The 17,878-nt window shown below is 48.6% G+C and overlaps 1 protein-coding gene across 1 annotated transcript in view; it reads right to left on the bottom strand.

The window, feature by feature from the left end:
- FAT2 (FAT atypical cadherin 2) overlaps window positions 1-16,662 on the bottom strand; it is a 65,547-nt gene extending 48,885 nt beyond the window's left edge. The window contains exons 1-6 of the mRNA XM_060008491.1: window positions 13,407-16,662; window positions 11,370-11,684; window positions 5,171-5,229; window positions 3,506-3,817; window positions 2,304-2,514; window positions 192-331 (exon numbers count right to left, since the gene is read on the bottom strand). Coding sequence (XP_059864474.1) covers window positions 192-331; window positions 2,304-2,514; window positions 3,506-3,817; window positions 5,171-5,229; window positions 11,370-11,684; window positions 13,407-16,662 — 4,293 coding nt within the window. The remainder of the gene's footprint in view (window positions 1-191; window positions 332-2,303; window positions 2,515-3,505; window positions 3,818-5,170; window positions 5,230-11,369; window positions 11,685-13,406) is intronic.
- Window positions 16,663-17,878: the final 1,216 nt, after the last annotated feature.

Below are 17,878 nucleotides of genomic sequence, written 5' to 3'. Positions count from 1 at the left end.
GAGCACAGAACCTTGATTCCAAATTCAGTGTTCCTTGAGGTACACCACATGCACAGAGAGCCTTCAGTATCCTCATCCCAACCAAAGAGGCCCCAGTGTGCAATGGTGGCATAGTGGTGAGCACAGCTGCCTTCCAACCAAGGAGGCCTCCCATCTCCTCTCAACTCAGGGTTCCCAGTGAGGCCTCTCACCTGGGTGTCAATGGTGTGGGACCCATCGGTCACCTCCACGGTCAAGTTGTAGCTTGACCTCCTCCTTGTATCGAGAGGCTTGGCGATGACAATGCTGCCTGTGGTCTTCTCAATGTCAAAGTCCATGTCCTTGTCCCCACCTGGACGGGTGGTAAGAGGAAAGCACACGCGACCTCAGTGATGTAGGCAGTGGTAGCACAAGTACTATGGGATGTGGCTGGCAGATCTAGAGGAGGTGGTAGTTTATCCTCTCAACTTATTGTCAAATTATTTTGAAGATCCAAGTGATGATTCAGGAAAAGGTACACTTATAAAGACTGAAGAGTCCCAGAGGAAGACCAAAATTTGCGCTAGAATGTATTCTGCTACTAGTATTGAAACATGCAGGAGTAATGGAGCTCTACATCATGGCTTACAGGTAGTTTGCATAGTCTAAAGCAGCTTAGACACAGGAAAAAATGGAAGTAACTCTGTTCAACAAGAGGGAATTGTTTTAATACACTGAGAATCCAAAATATAGAATTAGCATGCAGCTATTTAAATGTCTGCTCGTAGAAATTTGTTTAGTGGCATGGAAATATGTTCATGATATATTTTAAAAGGTTATATGACAGGGCTTCCCTGGTGGTGCAGTGGTTGAGAGTCCGCCTGCCGATGCAGGGGACGTGGGTTTGTGCCCCGGTCCGGGAAGATCCCACATGCCGCGGAGCGGCTGGGCCCGTGAGCCATGGCCGCTGAGCCTGTGCGTCCGGAGCCTGTGCTCCGCAACGGGAGAGGCCACGACAATTGAGAGGCCCGTGTACCGTGTACCGCAAAAAAAAAAAAAAAAAAAAAAAAAGGTTATATGATAATATTTTCATATAACCCTAAATGTATGGGTGTATAAAGGAAAAGACTAGAGGGAAACATAAAAATGATAACAGGGGATTATCTTCAGGTTAGTGGGAGTTCAGGTGATTTTTATTCTCTTCTCTGTACTCACTTGTGTTTTCTAAATGTTCTATAAGAAAAAAAGTCAAATACTTAAAAAGAGCAGTGAATCAGAACTGGAAGTAAATCTAGGAGGTCAAAAAGCTTGAGACAGGCTGGTATCCAACCTCTGAAGCAGGCTGGAAATCTCTGTAATAGGACTTCATGGTTCAGGGGGTACTGAAGCTCTTAGATTAGAGATTCTTGACCTGGAATCCCTGGCTGGGTTTCAGCGAATCTATAAAACCCCTAAATTTGCATGCAGGGGTGTGTGTGTGTGTGTGTGTGTGCGTGTGTGTGTGTGTGTGTGTGTGTGTGTGTGTGTTTTGGGAAGAGGACCTAAACATTCATCAGGTTCCCAAAGGAATCTATGAACCACACCCCACCCCAAGATGTTTTAACAAAATCTTGATTTAGAAACAGAAAGGAATTTCAGAGGAGGCCATGAGAGCTTGGACCCAAGTGTCTCCTACTACAAGAATAGACCCTTGGGCTTCCCTGGTGGCGCAGTGGTTGAGAGTCTGCGTGCAGATGTAGGGGATACGGGTTCGTGCCCAGGTCCGGGAGGGTCCCGTGTGCCGCCGAGCGGCTGGGCCCGTGGGCCGTGGCCGCTGGGCCTGCGCGTCCGGAGCCTGTGCTCCGCGACGGGAGAGGCCCGCGTACCGCAAAAAAAAAAAGAATAGACCCTTTCCCTGATCTTGAGGCTGGAACCTGGGACCAGAACGTTAAGCAGGGCCCCAGGGTACAGCTGGCCTCGGGCTCATGGTCAATGAAGTCAGCTCTACACTGATGTTCACATTGAGGCAGAAGAGGAAACATAAAACTTGTGCTTTCTCCTCTGGGCCTCTCTGGACCACTGTCTTAGGTCTCCCAGGAACTTGGGATAACTGAGACCCTGTCTGGCTCTGGCTGGGGTTACCAGTGAGACCGTGGAGGTTGCACCCGAGATCACAGCTTGTGCGAAGGAAAGCTTGGCAGAAGCAGGGGTCTGACTACCCACTGCCCCAAAGGACCAGGGAAGAGGCAATCACCACTCATGGCCAAAACAGCCGCTGCCACGGAGTGTGACCTTGAGAGGGGTCAGAAGGACTGTGTCCTAGGGACTAGGGCTGGTCTGCAAGGATGGGACCCTTGGGCCCTCACCTGAGATGCTGAACCAGAAGAGACCAGGTCGGCCCTCGACACTGATGACTCCCACCATGTGGTTCACGGGGTCTGTCTCCATGACTGTAAAGCTGTAGTGGGATTCATCAAAGGCCAGTGGGATGGAGGAGGGCCGGGGCTGGGGGACCCACTCAATGTGTAGCCGGACACTGGCCGAGAGCGGTGGCTGCCCACTGTCTGTTGCCTTGACCTGAAAAGAGGCCAGAAGGTGAGGCTTTGACTGTAGGGTTGGGGTTAAGAAACAAGAAGACCCTGGTGGCCAGGCCAGGAGACAGAGCGCCCTGTGACTGACTGAGCTGGCCTTTCGTCCACTGGTTCATCCATTCAACACACAGCTGAGAGCTTACGTAAACAGGCACCAAGCCAGTCGCAGCAGGCACAGTGGTGAACAGAACATAGAACTGTGCTCCAGAAACTCATAGGTAGTAAAAAGTGAATCAAAGCCACTATTATCTGAAGGCTTTGTGTGCTACTTCCTGAACCGGACTTTCCATGCATGGACCCTTTACCCTTCCCAACAGCCATCAACATAATAAACTAGAATTTGCTGAGCACTCCCTATTATCAGGCCCTGCTCTGAAAGCATTGTGTGCAATATCTAATTTAATCCTATTGACAGCCCTCAGAGAGGTACTGTTATCACCTCCCTTTTGCAGGAGGAAACCGGGGCTCAGCATAGTGAATTCACCCGCCTGGGATGTCTGCCTGGCCAGCAGTGAGGATGGGGTTGGATTCAGGCTACTGACATGAGAGCCCACGCCCTAGCCACTTGCTATATTGGCTTTCTACAAGGAAAATGTTCTTATGCCCGTCTTACAGATGATGAAACAAAGGCTCACGAGGGTTAAGTGACTTGTCCAAGGCCACACAGTTGTAAAACGACAGTGCTAGGATTGGAATCCAGGCTTATCTTGATTTCAAAGCCCTGCTCTTCTCACCAAAATCTTTATATGTAAATAGGGTGGATTTTCCAGCCAAGGACCTTATTGCCCTCAAAGAGAAAGGCCCAGAATTCTGATCTTTTGGCTGAAGTCAGGATTCCCAGTTTCTTTGGGAGAAAGCCACGGAGGGGGGTATTACCTCCATCAAGCCTGAAGGCTGTCTCCCTCCTCCTGTATCCTCAAAGAAAATCCCTGACCAGGTATGCCACTCCCCCTCCACGGCCTCCATCTGTCCCTCACCGTTAGGATGTTGTACTCTCCAGCTGGGAAGATGCTGCTGGACGACACCACGCCTGTGACCGGGTCGATGCTGAAGCCCCCCTCGTCACTCTCCTCGATACTGTAGGTGACCCTGCCATTGAGACCCACATCCGGGTCTGAAGCCACCAGCCTGTACACAGCCCCAGGGGTCAGTGGGCTGAGCCTCTCTGGAAGGCGGACATTGAAGAGCTTGTGGGAGAAGACGGGGGGGTTGTCATTGACGTCCAAGATGCGTACCACCACCCTAGAGGTGGACCTTAGGGAGGGCTCCCCGTTGTCCAGCACAGTCACCTGGGGACAGAATCCAGTGTGAGTTGACAAACGCAAGGCAGTGAATATGTATCGCCACCCACCACAGTTCTGCCACTACCCCTGCTTTCAAAAGCCCGGAAATACCAGTCTATCTGTTGTTTGGTATACGCTCGTGATTTTTATTATCATAACCTTACCTTCTTGGAACCCAGCTCTTTGGTAACCTCGCCCACAGGAAAGCGAGCAATAACAGAGAAAGAAACCAGAAAGAACTGGGGGAAGAGTCACAGAGGCTCTAGACAAAAGCTAGAACTCTTTACTCAGGAGGCCAATGGCCATTTCTCGGAGACCATTTACTTTTTATTGGCTCGTAATTCTGGTAAGCTTTGTTCTCGCTTTCCTTAAGCTACTGGAGGTTAGAAAAAAGTAATTGAGGAGATGTTAATGGAGGCATGGGCGGTACCTTTGGAGTCAGACATGCCGCCCAATGCATGAAATGATATCAAGAGGCAAAGTAAAGGCACCAAAACAATTTCAGAATCGGGCTGTTTCAGGTAGGGGCAAATCATCCCATGCATCAGTAAGAGAAGGGACATTTCCACTTTAAATGATTCCAAGTTCTTAATATATTTTGCTGTTTAAAGATAAATGCCTCTGCTGAACTGTGGAGAATGCCTCAGTCCCTAGAGGGCCGTTTGGCTCCTGTTACTAGTAATGCCTGTATCATACAAAGGGAACGTCCAGAGCCTGGGAGCATAGAAGGCAAAATTCCTGCCGAGGAATATGTGTCCCTCCCAGCCGACGTCTTTAAGACTAGAAGAGATGCCTGTTCATTAGTTGTGGATAGTGCAGGAGGGGGTATAACTAGATTCCTTCTGATTTAATCCCCTCTGGGTCAAGACCGACGCCTCTCATTGGAATGGTCACCAGGGATGCTTATGTGATTTCAGAGACGTCCTAGGAAGAGCACAGAGCTAGAGGACAAAGGTCTGGGTTTTCATCCTGGCTCTCCTACTGACCTAGTGTTTGACACTAGGTGACTCTCTCTAGAGCATAGGGATGGACTGGAAAGCAGACCGGACAAGTGCCTAGCCCCTGTGTACTGCTCCGTCTTCCTATACTCACTGCAGGTATTGCTAATCCATCAGTGCTTCCTGTCCAGCTCTCACATGGTTTCAGATTCCTTCCCTTCACAGTGCTCGAGAGCCAGCGAAGACGCTGAGAGTCTGCACCACAGCAAGGCTCAGCTTAAGTAGCAACTCCTCTGAGTCAGCACCCTCCTCAGCCACTGCCTGGAAACGTGCATGTGGGCCCAAGGCCTGGCTTGGCTCCAGCCTGGCCTCCTGCAGGAGGTTTTCAAATCCAGCGAATGGGTTCAGCAGCATCACTCACCTCCAGGATGTGTTCCTCCTTGTTCTCTCGGTCCAGCAGCTGGGCAGTGGATAGGAGACCTGGGGGAGAGATGGTTGGAGGGAGACTGGAGCAAAGGCTCCCAGGGCCATTTTATTTTTATTTATTTATTTTTTTAACATCTTTATTGGAGTATAATTGCTTTACAATGGTGTGTTAGTTTCTGCTTTATAACAAAGTGAATCAGCTATACGTATACATATATCCCCATATCTCCTCACTCTTGCGTCTCCCTCCCACCCTCCCTATCCCACCCCTCTAGGTGGTCACAAAGCACCAAGCTGATCTCCCTGTGCTATGCAGCTGCTTCCCACTAGCTACCTATTTTACATTTGGTAGTGTATATATGTCCATGCCACTCTCTCACTTCGTCCCAGCTTACCCTTCCCCCTCCCCATGTCCTCAAGTCCATTCTCTACGTCTGCATCTTTATTCCTGTCCTGCCACTACGTTCTTCAGAACTTTTTTTTTTTTTAAGATTCCATATATATATGTTACCATATGGTATTTTTCTCTTTCTGACTTACTTCACTCTGTATGACAGACTCTGGGTACATCCACCTCACTACAAGTAACTCAATTTCGTTTCTTTTTATGGCTGAGTAATATTCCATTGTATATATGTGCCACATCTTCTTTATCCATCCATCTGTCGATGGACACTTAGGTTGCTTCCATGTCCTGGCCGTAGTAAATAGAGCTGCAATGAACATTGCGGTACATGATTCTTTTTGAATTATGGTTTTCTCAGGGTATATGCCCAGTAGTGGGATTGCTGGGTCCTATGGTAGCTCTATTTTTAGTTTTTTAAGGAACCTCCATACTGTTCTCCATAGTGGCTGTATCAATTTACATTCCCACCAGCAGTGCAAGAGGGTTCCCTTTTCTCCACAACTTCTCCAGCATTTATTGTTTGTAGATTTTTTGACGATGCCCATTCTAACTGGTGTGAGGTGATACCTCATTGTAGTTTTGATGTGCATTTCTCTAATGATTAGTGATGTTGAGCATCTTTTCATGTGTTTGTTGGCAATCTGTATATCTTCTTTGGAGAAATCTCTATTTAGGTCTTCTGCCCAGGGCCATTTTACTGGGATAAATTCAAGGGTTACATTCAAAGCCTAGATCAGAATTCTTCTCGTCTTTGGAGAGCAAGAGCATGAGGGGGAAATGGAACTCTGGAGAGAAAGAAGGGGAAGAAAGGAAGGGGAGAGGACAGCCGAGGTGATGGCATGAGCGGAGGGTCCCACCTACTTCCTGCTTTCACCATGAGGAGGGTCCTGAGCACAGTATATTGTTGAGTGAAAAAGGCAGCTCATCAGGAGTTATAACAGGGATCACAGTCACTGCCTTCAGTTCACGAGAAATCACAGAGGGGTGGCTTTTTACTCCTTTGTTGTAATTCTCTTATTCATCTGAGACCTAGGACCGGCTCTTCCCATGCTGGGCTGGCACAGATGAGCCAGGGGAGTGCTCCTCTGTAAATTCAGGAAGGTGAACTTAGTGCTCTGTAATTCTGGTTTTCATTTTCTAGACACTGTGGCTATAAATTGAGGCCATAAAGGCGAGAAGGTGCCAGTTCTCTGCAAGCATCAGGAAAGTCAAGCTCAAGGTTTTCGGGGGCCCAGAGGGGCATCCACGCCCATAGACTGAGAGGTCCTAGCTGGGTAGGGAGGTCTCTTTTCAATGAAAGCAGAGCTATTGGTAGGGGGTCAGTGGGTGTTCTAAAAACTTTCAGTAAGTTTCTTGATCTTGTTTAGGCAATTAAATGATGGAGTAATGGAATAAAGTGTGGGGATGGGGCTCCATGAGAGAAACGGGGATCCGGTGTTGGGGATGAGGCCTGCAGTGCTGGAAATGGGAGTGTGGTGTGAGGAGTGACCTCTGTCTGCGCCATGTTCCTGCCTCCTCATCCTCCCGCCTTTTCTTCCCTCAATGAAGGCAGGCACGGGAGGAATCCGAGCAGGCTCCTGGAAAGCCCCACAGCTAGAGAGGAAGATGCATTCCTCTAGGACAGAGTGAATATTGTTTCAGGTTGCCCCACCCAGCTTATCCCCAAGCTGAGGGGCCTCATGGGGAAGGCCTAGCATCTGGGTGACCCCCAGGAAGAGTGTGGGGATGAGAGGACCCTGGCTGGGAGCCTCCCTTCTGGCTCAGTCCTGCTCTCTCTTCATCCCCTCTCCCCTCTCTGTTCACCCCTCACCATCCTCCTTCTCTCTGCCTTCCCAGAGCTTCCTCTCTCCCTTCCCCCTCTTTGCATCTTGGAATCTGTCACTCTTTCTCCATCTCTGGTTTTTCTTTTCTCTCTGCCTCCCCCGCATCTTCTCAGGGCCAGTGTCCCTGGAATTGCTGCCTGGCCTCCTGGGCCATTGCCCGTGTTCTCAGCCTCGTCCCCCCTCTGAGGTTGGTGTCAGGATTTCCAGGGAGTGCCCATGTAGGAGGGGGACATGGTGGAAACACCCCCAAGGGACTGTGTGAGGGTCCACCAAGGACCCTTCCTGGCACGAGGCGGGCATTCAGCCGATTCAGCTCTTATCATTTCTCTCCTCCAAACAAATGTCCCCCCATCACCCCATCTCAGCCCCTTCCCTCTCCCTCCCTTCCCTCATCCAGTGGTTTTATAACTACTGTTGATTCCACCTCTAATGGATTCTAGATTCTTCTACTCTTTTTACCCTGACCCACCACCATCTAGGTCTTACCCCACCTACCCTGCCAGCTTCCTCTCCCCCCTCTGCCCTTCCTCAGAATCATAAGAGCCAGCACTCACTGAGCTCTTACACGTCCAGGCATTCTTCAAAGCTCCCTATGTATCTCCATCTATTCACCCATTTAGTCTTCCCAACCAGCAAAGAGGTAGCTATTATTATCTCCATTTTACTGGTGAGCAAACTCAGACATAGAGCAGTCAAGTAACTTCCCCAAGATCTTACATTTGATAAGTGGTGGAAATGGATATGCCTTTAGAAAATGGGCCTACTTGCTCATAAAAGACTAGTAAAGACTGAGGAACGGTCAGACACTGGAGACCAAGGACATGTGAGGACTAGAGGTAGTGTGGGGTCCTGGATGGGAATAAGGATGTTAGCAGAGAAAACTGGGGAAATCTTAGTAAAGTCTGTATTCTCCTTAATAGCCTTGCACCAGTATTAATTCTTAGTTTTGATAAATGTGCTAGGTTAACATGAGGGGAAACTGAGTGATGGATATATGAGAACTCTCTTTGCAACTCTCCTGTAGGTCTACAATTATTTCACCATTAAAAATTTTTAAAAGAAGAAAAAACTAAAAGGAAAAAAAATGGACGTACTTGCTCTGTCTTCAACAAGACCTGGGTCTTTTTCCCTCCTGGCTATTTCTCCTGTCACAGTCCTTGCCCAAGTGCCCTGCCAGACTGTTCCTTGTCAAATCCTCCGGATCCTTCAGCTCGGCATAGCCACCCCTGTTCCATGAAGCCGTTGCTGGTCTACCACACTGAGCAGCTTCCTCTCTCCTCTCAACAGTCACAGCACCACATCTACTCATATTTTAACAATGTGGTACTCTTTCTTTTATATATATAATTTTTTTTTAAATAATCAATTAATTAATTAATTTGGCTGCGTTGGGTCTTTGTTGCTGTGCGCAAGGGCTTTCTCTAGTTGCAGCGAGGGGGGGCTGCTCTTCGTTGCGGTGCACGGGCTTCTCATTGCGGTGGCTTCTCTTGTTGTGGGGCACAGGCTCTAGGCATGCAAGCTTCAGTAGCTCGTGGGCTCAGTAGTTGTGGCTCATGGGCTCAGTAGTTGTGGCACATGGGCTTCGTTGCTCCGCGGCATGTGGGATCTTCCTAGACCAGGGCTTGAACCCGTGTCCCCTGCATTGGCAGGCAGATTCTTAACCGCTGCACCACCAGGGAAGTCCCAATGTCGTATTCTTTACACTGGTTCTATAGCTTTTTTTACATCCAGATCTTCATGGTCCTGATGGATTGGATTCCTCAAGGCCTGAAATTATGTTTTATACCTTCCCCTCTCTCTACAGCACATAATTTCAATGCCTCATCAGGGCAGACACCTTTAAACATTTGCTGAATAAATGAGTCTTGGGCTTAACAAAAGATTGTGGATGCTGGCAGAGATTCATTCATTCATTTCCCAATTATTGAGGTCCTACTGTGTGCCAGGACTTCATATTCTAGTGGACAAAAAAAAAATCAAGCTTCCTTTTCTGGAAAACCTTTGAAGTCTAGTGAAGGACATGGATAATTAATGGAATAATCACATACATGAATATAATGTTCTAAGTGATAAGTGTTTTTAAAAACTAGATGCTGCTGGGAGATGTATTATAGTGTCAGGAAAAACTTTTCTAAGGAAAGAACAGCTGGGCCAAGATCTGAAAGAAGAGCAGGAGTTAGCCTGAAAACAGAGAGAAGAGACTCCTGGCAGCAGGAATAGCATGTGCAAAGGCCCTGTGCCAGGAGAGGTCATGGACCAAGGCAGGCCATGTGGCTGGATCCAGAGAGTGATAGAGCAAGAGAGGCAAGATGAAGCCAGAAAGGAAAGCAGGGGCCCGGTCAGGCACAAGTCTGTGGGACACGGCAGGGTCTGGCTTTATCTTAAGGGCACAGGGAAGCCATCCAAGGGATCCAAGTATGGAAGTAGGACAATATAATGTGGATAAGAAAGGTGGGCGGGGGGTGTGGGGCACGGGGAATCATTGCTGACTTATTATTTTATTTTCAAATGTTCATGCTGATAAAAATTTCTTCTCAACTGTAGGAAGACTAAGAGCTCTCTGCCCTCTGGGGCATTTTGCCAGACCTGGTGTCAGGGAACTGTTGACAGTAAACAGAGCAGGGATTTGGAAGAAGTAGAGAACCTATTGCCTTAGGTGAGAGATCTCTTCCCTCTTCCAAAAAAGGAGGGACAGAGTGGGCCCAGGCAGAGAGCCAGCTTAGGCCTGTTCTTCAAGAGAAAAGCATTCTCCTTCTAGGAGGACTAATCCGCTCCCCGAGGTCAAAGGTTCCAAACAGATGTCACAGGGCAAAGGGGCACTTGTATCCCCCGCCCACTGTCTGCCTCAGGATCCCCAGGCCCATCGCTCCTCCTGACTCCCTTTTGCCTTAAGGATCAGGAAGCTGCTGCCAGCACTCTCCCCTTCTCCTTCCTCCAATCTTGCCAGAGTTCTGTCCTTCCAGGACAAGAGTCAGTTGGAGCTGGAGAATGGGAAGTTGGGTTCGAAGGAGAGAATGTCAGCCTTCTCTGCAATAGGGTTGTTGTTCATGGTCAAGAGGGACATGTGGCCTTGGAGCCGTACCTGCAGCAGTGGGAACTGGCTCTCACCTTCTGCTGGGAGCCAGGCAGGCAGCATAATTGCAGGAAGCAGGCGGGAATAACACAGTCGGGTGTGAGGGGACTGTGGGCACAGAGGACACACCTGCTGTACACAGGGAGCTGCTGTCAGCTCCGGGCAGCTGTGGCCCTGCGGGATGTGTGGTCCATGTGGCCAGATCTTGTTATTTTAAGAACAACCAGAAATCTGGAATATTTTGCGCAATTTCCAAATTTTTAAATGTTGGCAGAAACTTGAAAAATCACTGCTTAAAGCTTGTGCAGGCCAAACAGAACACCTTTGTGGGCTGCATCTGGTTCACGGCTGCAAGCCAATGACCGCTGGATTCCTCTAAACCATCCAAGATGGCCTTGGACCGAGGACAGACCTTTGTGAGACGGTTGGTTGCTCTGAAGCGGATCTGTATGGCCACCGTGCTGTGAGCAGGCTTGAGATCAGTGTGGGACTAGAGTTAAGAGATTCAACCTGTGGTTTGCGATTCTCAGGAATGGTCAGTTGGGAGCACTTGGAGGTCTGAAATAGTCCCAGCTTGACCACCTAGGGAACCTGCTTAGCTTCCCTGGGCTCCAAGGAAAGAAAACTCACATATTCTTATTCTCCCACAGAGATGGACTTTGCCGAGCAGCACTTCTCAAACTTAGCACACATCAAAATCCTCTGGACGTCATATTAAAATACAGATTTCTTGTCCCCACCCTGAGCTCTGATTGAGTAGGTCTAAGATGGGGCCTGAGAACTTGACTTTCTAACAAGTTCATAGGTGATGCTCATGTTGCCATTCTAGGACCACACTTTGAGAAGCACTGTTGTAGATAATCCTGTGCACCCAGATTTCTGAGGTCCTTACCTGTGAGAGGATGAATAACAAAGAATCCCATTTGGTTGCCGCTGGTGATATTGAAGGTCAGCTTCCCCTTGGAGCTGGAGTCCGGGTCCCGGGCATCCAGCTGGAGCACGGAGGTGTGCAGGGGTGCATCCTCCCGGACGGAGGGGTAGAACACGGGGCTGGACATCTGGGGTGGGTTGTCATTGACATCCAAAACCTCAATGTAGACTTCAGTTACAGAAGAGAGGGGGGTGGAACCCCTATCCACTGCCAGTACCGTCAGCCAGTAGCAGGACATGAATTCTCGGTCCAGGGGTGCGGAAGTCTGAATCATTCCTAGGGATAGTCAATCACCAAACCCAAAATAGTTTAGAGCTCAAAGTAGCTTTAGAAAGCACTTTACCTAACACTCCTGAGATGGTACTGTGGAAAGGATATTGATAACTATTCCACGAGAAAAGGGAACTGTGGCTGATATGGCATGGGAGCTGCTGAGTTAAACACAGGGAAATTCATATCCTTATTGTAGAACCTCTCAGAGCCTTTCTCTGCTAAGATAGCCCCATGACTGGGGCATGTGGGCATATGCAGGGTTTCCAGAAGACCATGGTAGTTGACCTGCTTTCTCCTGACTACTTCAAGCCGAGTCCAATTTATTCATTTCACATTCTCTAAGTGGGATTTCCTTACATTTGTCCTTAGACTGGTTCCTTCAAGCTTCAAGTCCTTATAGATACCAATTCAAGGGTAGGGGTTTGATAAATAAATTGCTGTTCCCCTCTCCTCATCTCCATGATTTTAGAGACTTGGCGTCATTCATTGGTTCTCTCATCTACAAATTGCTTATTATGAACTAGCACTGTTCCAGAAGTCGAGGGTCCAAGAGTGAGTGGAAGAGGCTTGTAGCCTAAGTTCTTATGGGTCACACTCAGCTGGACAGACCCAGATGACAGGGCAGAGCCTGTACTCAGAGCCATAGCATTGCAGAGCTGAAGGAACCTTACTCCTTTGACAGATGGGGAAACTGAGGCCCAGAGAAAGAGCATGACTTGACCAAGATCATGTAGCAAGTAAGCAGAAGATCTGGGTCTAGAATTGACTCTCAATCTAATGCTCTTTCAACCACATCACCCTGCCCTCTACCCCGGAGAGAAATCATCCCATCAAGAAGGACCTACTTTTATTCACCTGGGATCTCTCCCAAGGTGCCTATCTCAGGACCTCACAGGTAGAGGGTGCCCAGTAAGTGTTTGCTGAATTGCACTTATTTTCTGTGGAGCTTCAAAGGTGCCACCTTTTTGGAGGACAATTTGAAAATATCTATTAGCATTGATATTAATTATATATCTATGGATGATGGATATATGGATATATGGATATTATATATCTATTAATGTTATCTTTTGACCCAAGAGCTCCATTTTTTAAGAGTTTTTCCTGTAGAGACTCATTGCATATGAGTAAAAGTATATGAACAAATGCAGCCATTAAAAAAGAATGAAGGAGATTTATATGTACTGACATATAAGATATCCTGGTGACAAAATAAGTTTCAGAATTAGTATCTGTTGTATTATGTTTTCATAATAATAAAATGAAAAGTGATAATATATCCGATGCAATGAGAAAAATTTAGAAGATTATAGGACAAATTCTTAATAGAGATTATATCTGGGGAGATGGGACACAGAGAAACATTCATTTTTAAATTATATATAAAAATTTTATAACTATGATACATTATTTTTATAAGCATATATATGTAACATATGTTTTTGTGTGTGTGTATGTGTATACAAGTGTGTGTGAGATGGTTGATTCAACTTAAATGGATATACGTACATACACCCACATATGTATATATACATATATATACTATATATATATGTATATATATATGTATATAAATTAAAAATAAAATGAAAGGGACAGGAAGGAGTGTCCCTATTTATTGTTCTTTTTAGCCTATAGCCTGACTTCTCTCAAGACAGTGCCTGATTCCCTTAGGCCCATCCTCTCCCAGCACCTGGCCCTCCCATCCCATCCCACTCCTAGTACCTGTGTCTTGGTTGATGCTGAAGGCTGCAAGGTCGGTGCCAGCCCGCAGGAAGTACTGGAGCTCCCCGTCCAAGCCACTGTCCTCATCGTGGGCAGCCACTGCCATCACTGAGGTTCCCGAGGGGCTGTTCTCCCGCACCTGGCCCTGGTACACAAAGGAGGCAAAGCGGGGAGGGTGGAGGTTCTCGTTCACATCCAGGACGATCACCTCCACGCGGCAGAGGGTCCTTCGGGCCAGGGGCCTCCCGCTGTCACTGGCCCACAGGCTCAGGTTATACCCAGCCCTCCTCTCAAAGTCCAGCTCTTTCTCCAGACTGAGTGCCCCCGTCATGAGATTCACGTGGAAGGTCCCATGGGCATCATCCAATAGGACATATCGTACTTCTCCCGCAGGGCCCAGGTCAGGATCAGAGGCATCTAGAAATGTTAGAATGGTCCCTGGCGGCAGATCCTCTGGGACCTTAAGCCTGCGAAGTTCTGTAATGCACTGGGGAGAGTTGTCATTGGCATCTTCCAATGTGACTATCAGGTCGGTGACAGAGAAGAGCTGGTGACCCTTCCTGGGCTGGTCCCTGGCCTCCACCTTGAGTATATATTGAGGTTCTGATTCCCGGTCCAGGGGTCCTGTGACAACCAGTTCCCCAGTGAGGGGATGGAGGGAGAACTTCTCTGTGGGGCTTAGCAGGGTGTAGCGAACCCTCCCATTGTCCTCCGAGTCAGCATCTTTTGCTTTCAGCTCCGCAACTGTGGTTCCAACTTCTGCGTCCTCTGAGATGGTTACCTGGTACCCACCAGGAGGAAATCTGGGCGCATTATCATTCCAGTCTTCCACATTCACCGTCAGCAGCTTCCAGGAGGACTTCTGGGGAGTGCCCAGGTCATACACCGTTACATTGAGGATGTAGAAACTGGTGGCTTCATAGTCCAAGGGGGCAGCTACAGCGAGCAGCCCTGTTTCCAGCTCAATGTCAAAGCAGCCGTCTTCATTGCCATCTGCAATCACATAGACCAGTTTGCCGTTAAAGCCAGTATCGGGGTCGGTGGCTGCCAGGTGGGCCAGGGGGGTGTTGAGAGGAGCACGCTCAAGGATGTCAATGGACTGTGGGAAGTGGTCCTCAAACTGAGGGGTATGATGATTGATCTGATATGCACTTAAGGAAGTGAAATCCTCATCAATGGACTGCTGATTCTGAAGCCCAACAGAGTGCAGGATGGTCTTTGTGAAATGTGTCAACACCCCCGTTTTATCACACTTTACAGGGACCTCCAAATGAGGATCCTTCACTACAGTAACATTCAAAGTCATGGGCGAGGCATAGTTTTTCCCATCTGAGGCTGTAATTTTCAGGGAATAGTTGATGGGTTGACCAGTAGTATGGTTCCTAAAAGGGCGTTTGAGGGATATCACTCCAGAGAAATGATTTAGATGAAAATACTCTAGTTCGTTGCCTGACACAATCTCATATTTTAGGTTCTGAAGCTCATCCACATCTATAGCTGACACGGTCATTACTGATTTTCCTACTGGCCAGTCTTCATGGATAGACCCAGTGCAATTGACTTCCTCAAACATAGGCTTGTTGTCATTCAAGTTCTTGAGCCTAAGGGAAACAGACACTTCTTTTTCCTGGCGAAATGGGGATCCCCAATCTGACGCCCATACCTGGAAGGTGTAAATTCTGTTCATGAGCTCATAGTCCATGGGTTTGGAGGTGGAGATGATCCCCAGGTAAGGGTCGATAGAAAAGGGCACAGAGTTTGGGCGAGCGATGGAGTAGGTGACGTATCCATTGTCTCCATGATCCTGGTCTGTGGCCGTAACAGTCAAAACGCTGGTGCCTGGAGGGATGTTCTCATCGAAGGTGCCATAGTAGGAGGACTTGTTGAACACGGGGGCATGATTGTTACAGTCCATGATGTCAATGACCACAGTGGTGGAGGCCAGGCCCAGTGAGGTTCTGATGTGTAGCTGGTACTGAGCTCGGTCATGGAAGTCCATGAGCTTCGTGGTGGTGATCAGCCCCGTGCGAGCATTCAGTTTAAACGCTGCACTCTCTGAGGATGGCTTTAGAACATACTTCAGGCTGGGGAAGGCGTGGGTTACTTTCACTATCACCACACGGCTATCAGGAGGGGAAAACTCACTAAGCTGCACTCTGTAAACAGCCTTCTCAAATTTGAGGGAAGCCAGTTTGGAAGGAGGTAGGTGAAAGCCCCTGATCTGGGAAGAAGAAGAAGGTCTGCTCCCACCCCTGGCCTGCAGGCTGAGGTTGAATCCATGAGGGTGTTCCATCCAGTTGATGTCTTTGACGGAAACCAAACTGAACTCACTGCTCCGGGCGTAAGACTTGATGGCTTTGAAGTTCTTTCCAGGGTCACCACCAACAATTTCCAGCGAGTCCACGTCACCACCTGAGCTCTCTGCATCCACCACCACCGTGGCATAGGTGGCGTCGTCACTGCTCTCTGGTGTAGCCAAGACCACTGAGGCAATGGCCGGGAGCTTCCTGAGGGCAGGCTCCACGTGGATGACCAGTGCTGCCAAGTTACCAAATCCGTTGCCCTCTGAGATCTTCCGCATGCGGTCCACAGCCAGCACCTGCAGCTCATGCTTCCCTCGCCAGGTGACGTTGAGCCTCCCGGCCAAGGTGACCACCCCGCTGGTGGGATGGATGGCAAACATCTCCGACCTCGTGTTAAAGGTGTAATAGAACTCGGCGTTCCGGCCCAGGTCGGCATCCGTGGCGCTCACCTTGCAGATGGGGCTCTTGAGGGGCATGTCCTCAGAGATGGTGACTCGGTATGAAGGCGGGGAGAAGAGGGGCTTCAGGTCATTCTGGTCCAGGATGTGGACCACCACGCGGGTCAGAGCTTCTAACTCCGAGGTCTTCTCCGTGGCTTGGATGATGAGGGTGTAGCTGTCTCGCACCTCCCTGTTCAGAAGGGCTGTGTTGCTACTCTTTGTCCTTATTCTCAGAAAGCAGAAGTTGCCTACCATGTACTCCTCTGTTTTAAACACGTTGGCCACATCTCCAGAGATAATCCGGTACCTCACTGCCCACTGGGGGTCTGTGAGATAGATGCCCATTTTCTCAGAGCTTTCCACGTAGGTCTTGGGAGCAGAGTTTTCATAGATGGTCACATTATAAAGGGGGTGTGTGAAACGCCAGGCTGATGAGATGATCCCTTCTAGGGGTTTCTCACAAGTTGTACAATGAAGCAAGAAAATGGCAAACCCCAGCAAGGCAATAATCATGATGGAAAACCTCCCGAAACCCTGGGCAGAAAAAGAAAGGGTACAAGTTAGCAAAGAAATGGTTCCTACAGCCGTGGTTCTTAACTGGGGTGGTTTTGCCCCTCAGGAGATATTTGGCAACGTCTGAAGGTATTTTTGTCTACCCCAGCTTGTGTGCAGGAGGTGCTACTGGCATTTAGTAGATAGAGGACGGGGATGCTGCTAAACATCCTACAGTGCACGGGACAGATCCCCGCAGCAAAGTCAGTAGGGCTGAGATTGCAAAACCTTGTGTTCAAAGAATAACAGACTAGTTTAAGGGCTTTCTGAAGGGCATCCGGCAGATACAACACTGTCCTTACCACTTCTCTCCTTTTCCCCAAACCTTCAATGTCTCCCCAGTGATGGTGGAATCATTCTGACCAGGTACCCAAGCTTAGCAGTCTGGCCCTAAGTACTTCTGACAAGACCCCTCCATCAGAGCTCAGCTCCAGTTGAACTGAGCTGTGTCTGCACACGTAGGGGCTGCAGAAAAGCAAAGGGATCACGATCACAGGCCTGGCGTCAGGCTGCTAGGCTGTCAGGCCTGGCTCCACCACTTACTAACTGGGTGACTTTGTAGGCAGGCCATTTCACCTCTGTGAGACTCGATTTCCTCTTCTGTAGAATAGGAATAAGGATATTAACTACCTCATTGGATTGTTGTGAAAATTAAGTGAAATAACAAAGGTAAATGACCTAGCATAGTGCCCGGCACATAGTAAGTTTTAATGTAATATTAGTTATTATTAGTCATAGGAATCTAAGTTTCATAAAGTGAAGGGACCTGCCCAGGGCCTTACAGCTAGATAGAAACGAAGCAAGAATTAGACCTGGAGCTCCTTGCATCACAGGCCAGGGCTGCTACCCCATCCCAGGCTTACCTCCACCTATCCCACCACAAGTCCCTTTGGACAGAGCCTGATTCTGATTCATCTTGTAACCCTGAACAGAGAAAACCCCTCCCTTCCTGGAATGTCAGAGCTGAAATGGACCTGAGAGATGATGGAGCTCAGATCCCCCTTCTTATGCCTAGATAGGGAAATAGAGCCCCAGGTGGGGGAGGGGTCTTGCCCCAAGTCCCAAGGTGGGTGGCCAGGTGAGAACCAACCCCTGGAGATTGTTGAACTAACCGTGAGTGAACGCTTCACCCTCTAAGAGCTGCTTCTCTTCTGCATCCTCTCCCTTGCCACTTCCC

This window comes from Delphinus delphis, chromosome 3 (assembly GCF_949987515.2).
Source record: "Delphinus delphis chromosome 3, mDelDel1.2, whole genome shotgun sequence".
Taxonomy (NCBI): Eukaryota; Metazoa; Chordata; class Mammalia; order Artiodactyla; family Delphinidae; genus Delphinus; species Delphinus delphis.
This window is presented reverse-complemented; position numbering and strand designations above follow the sequence as displayed.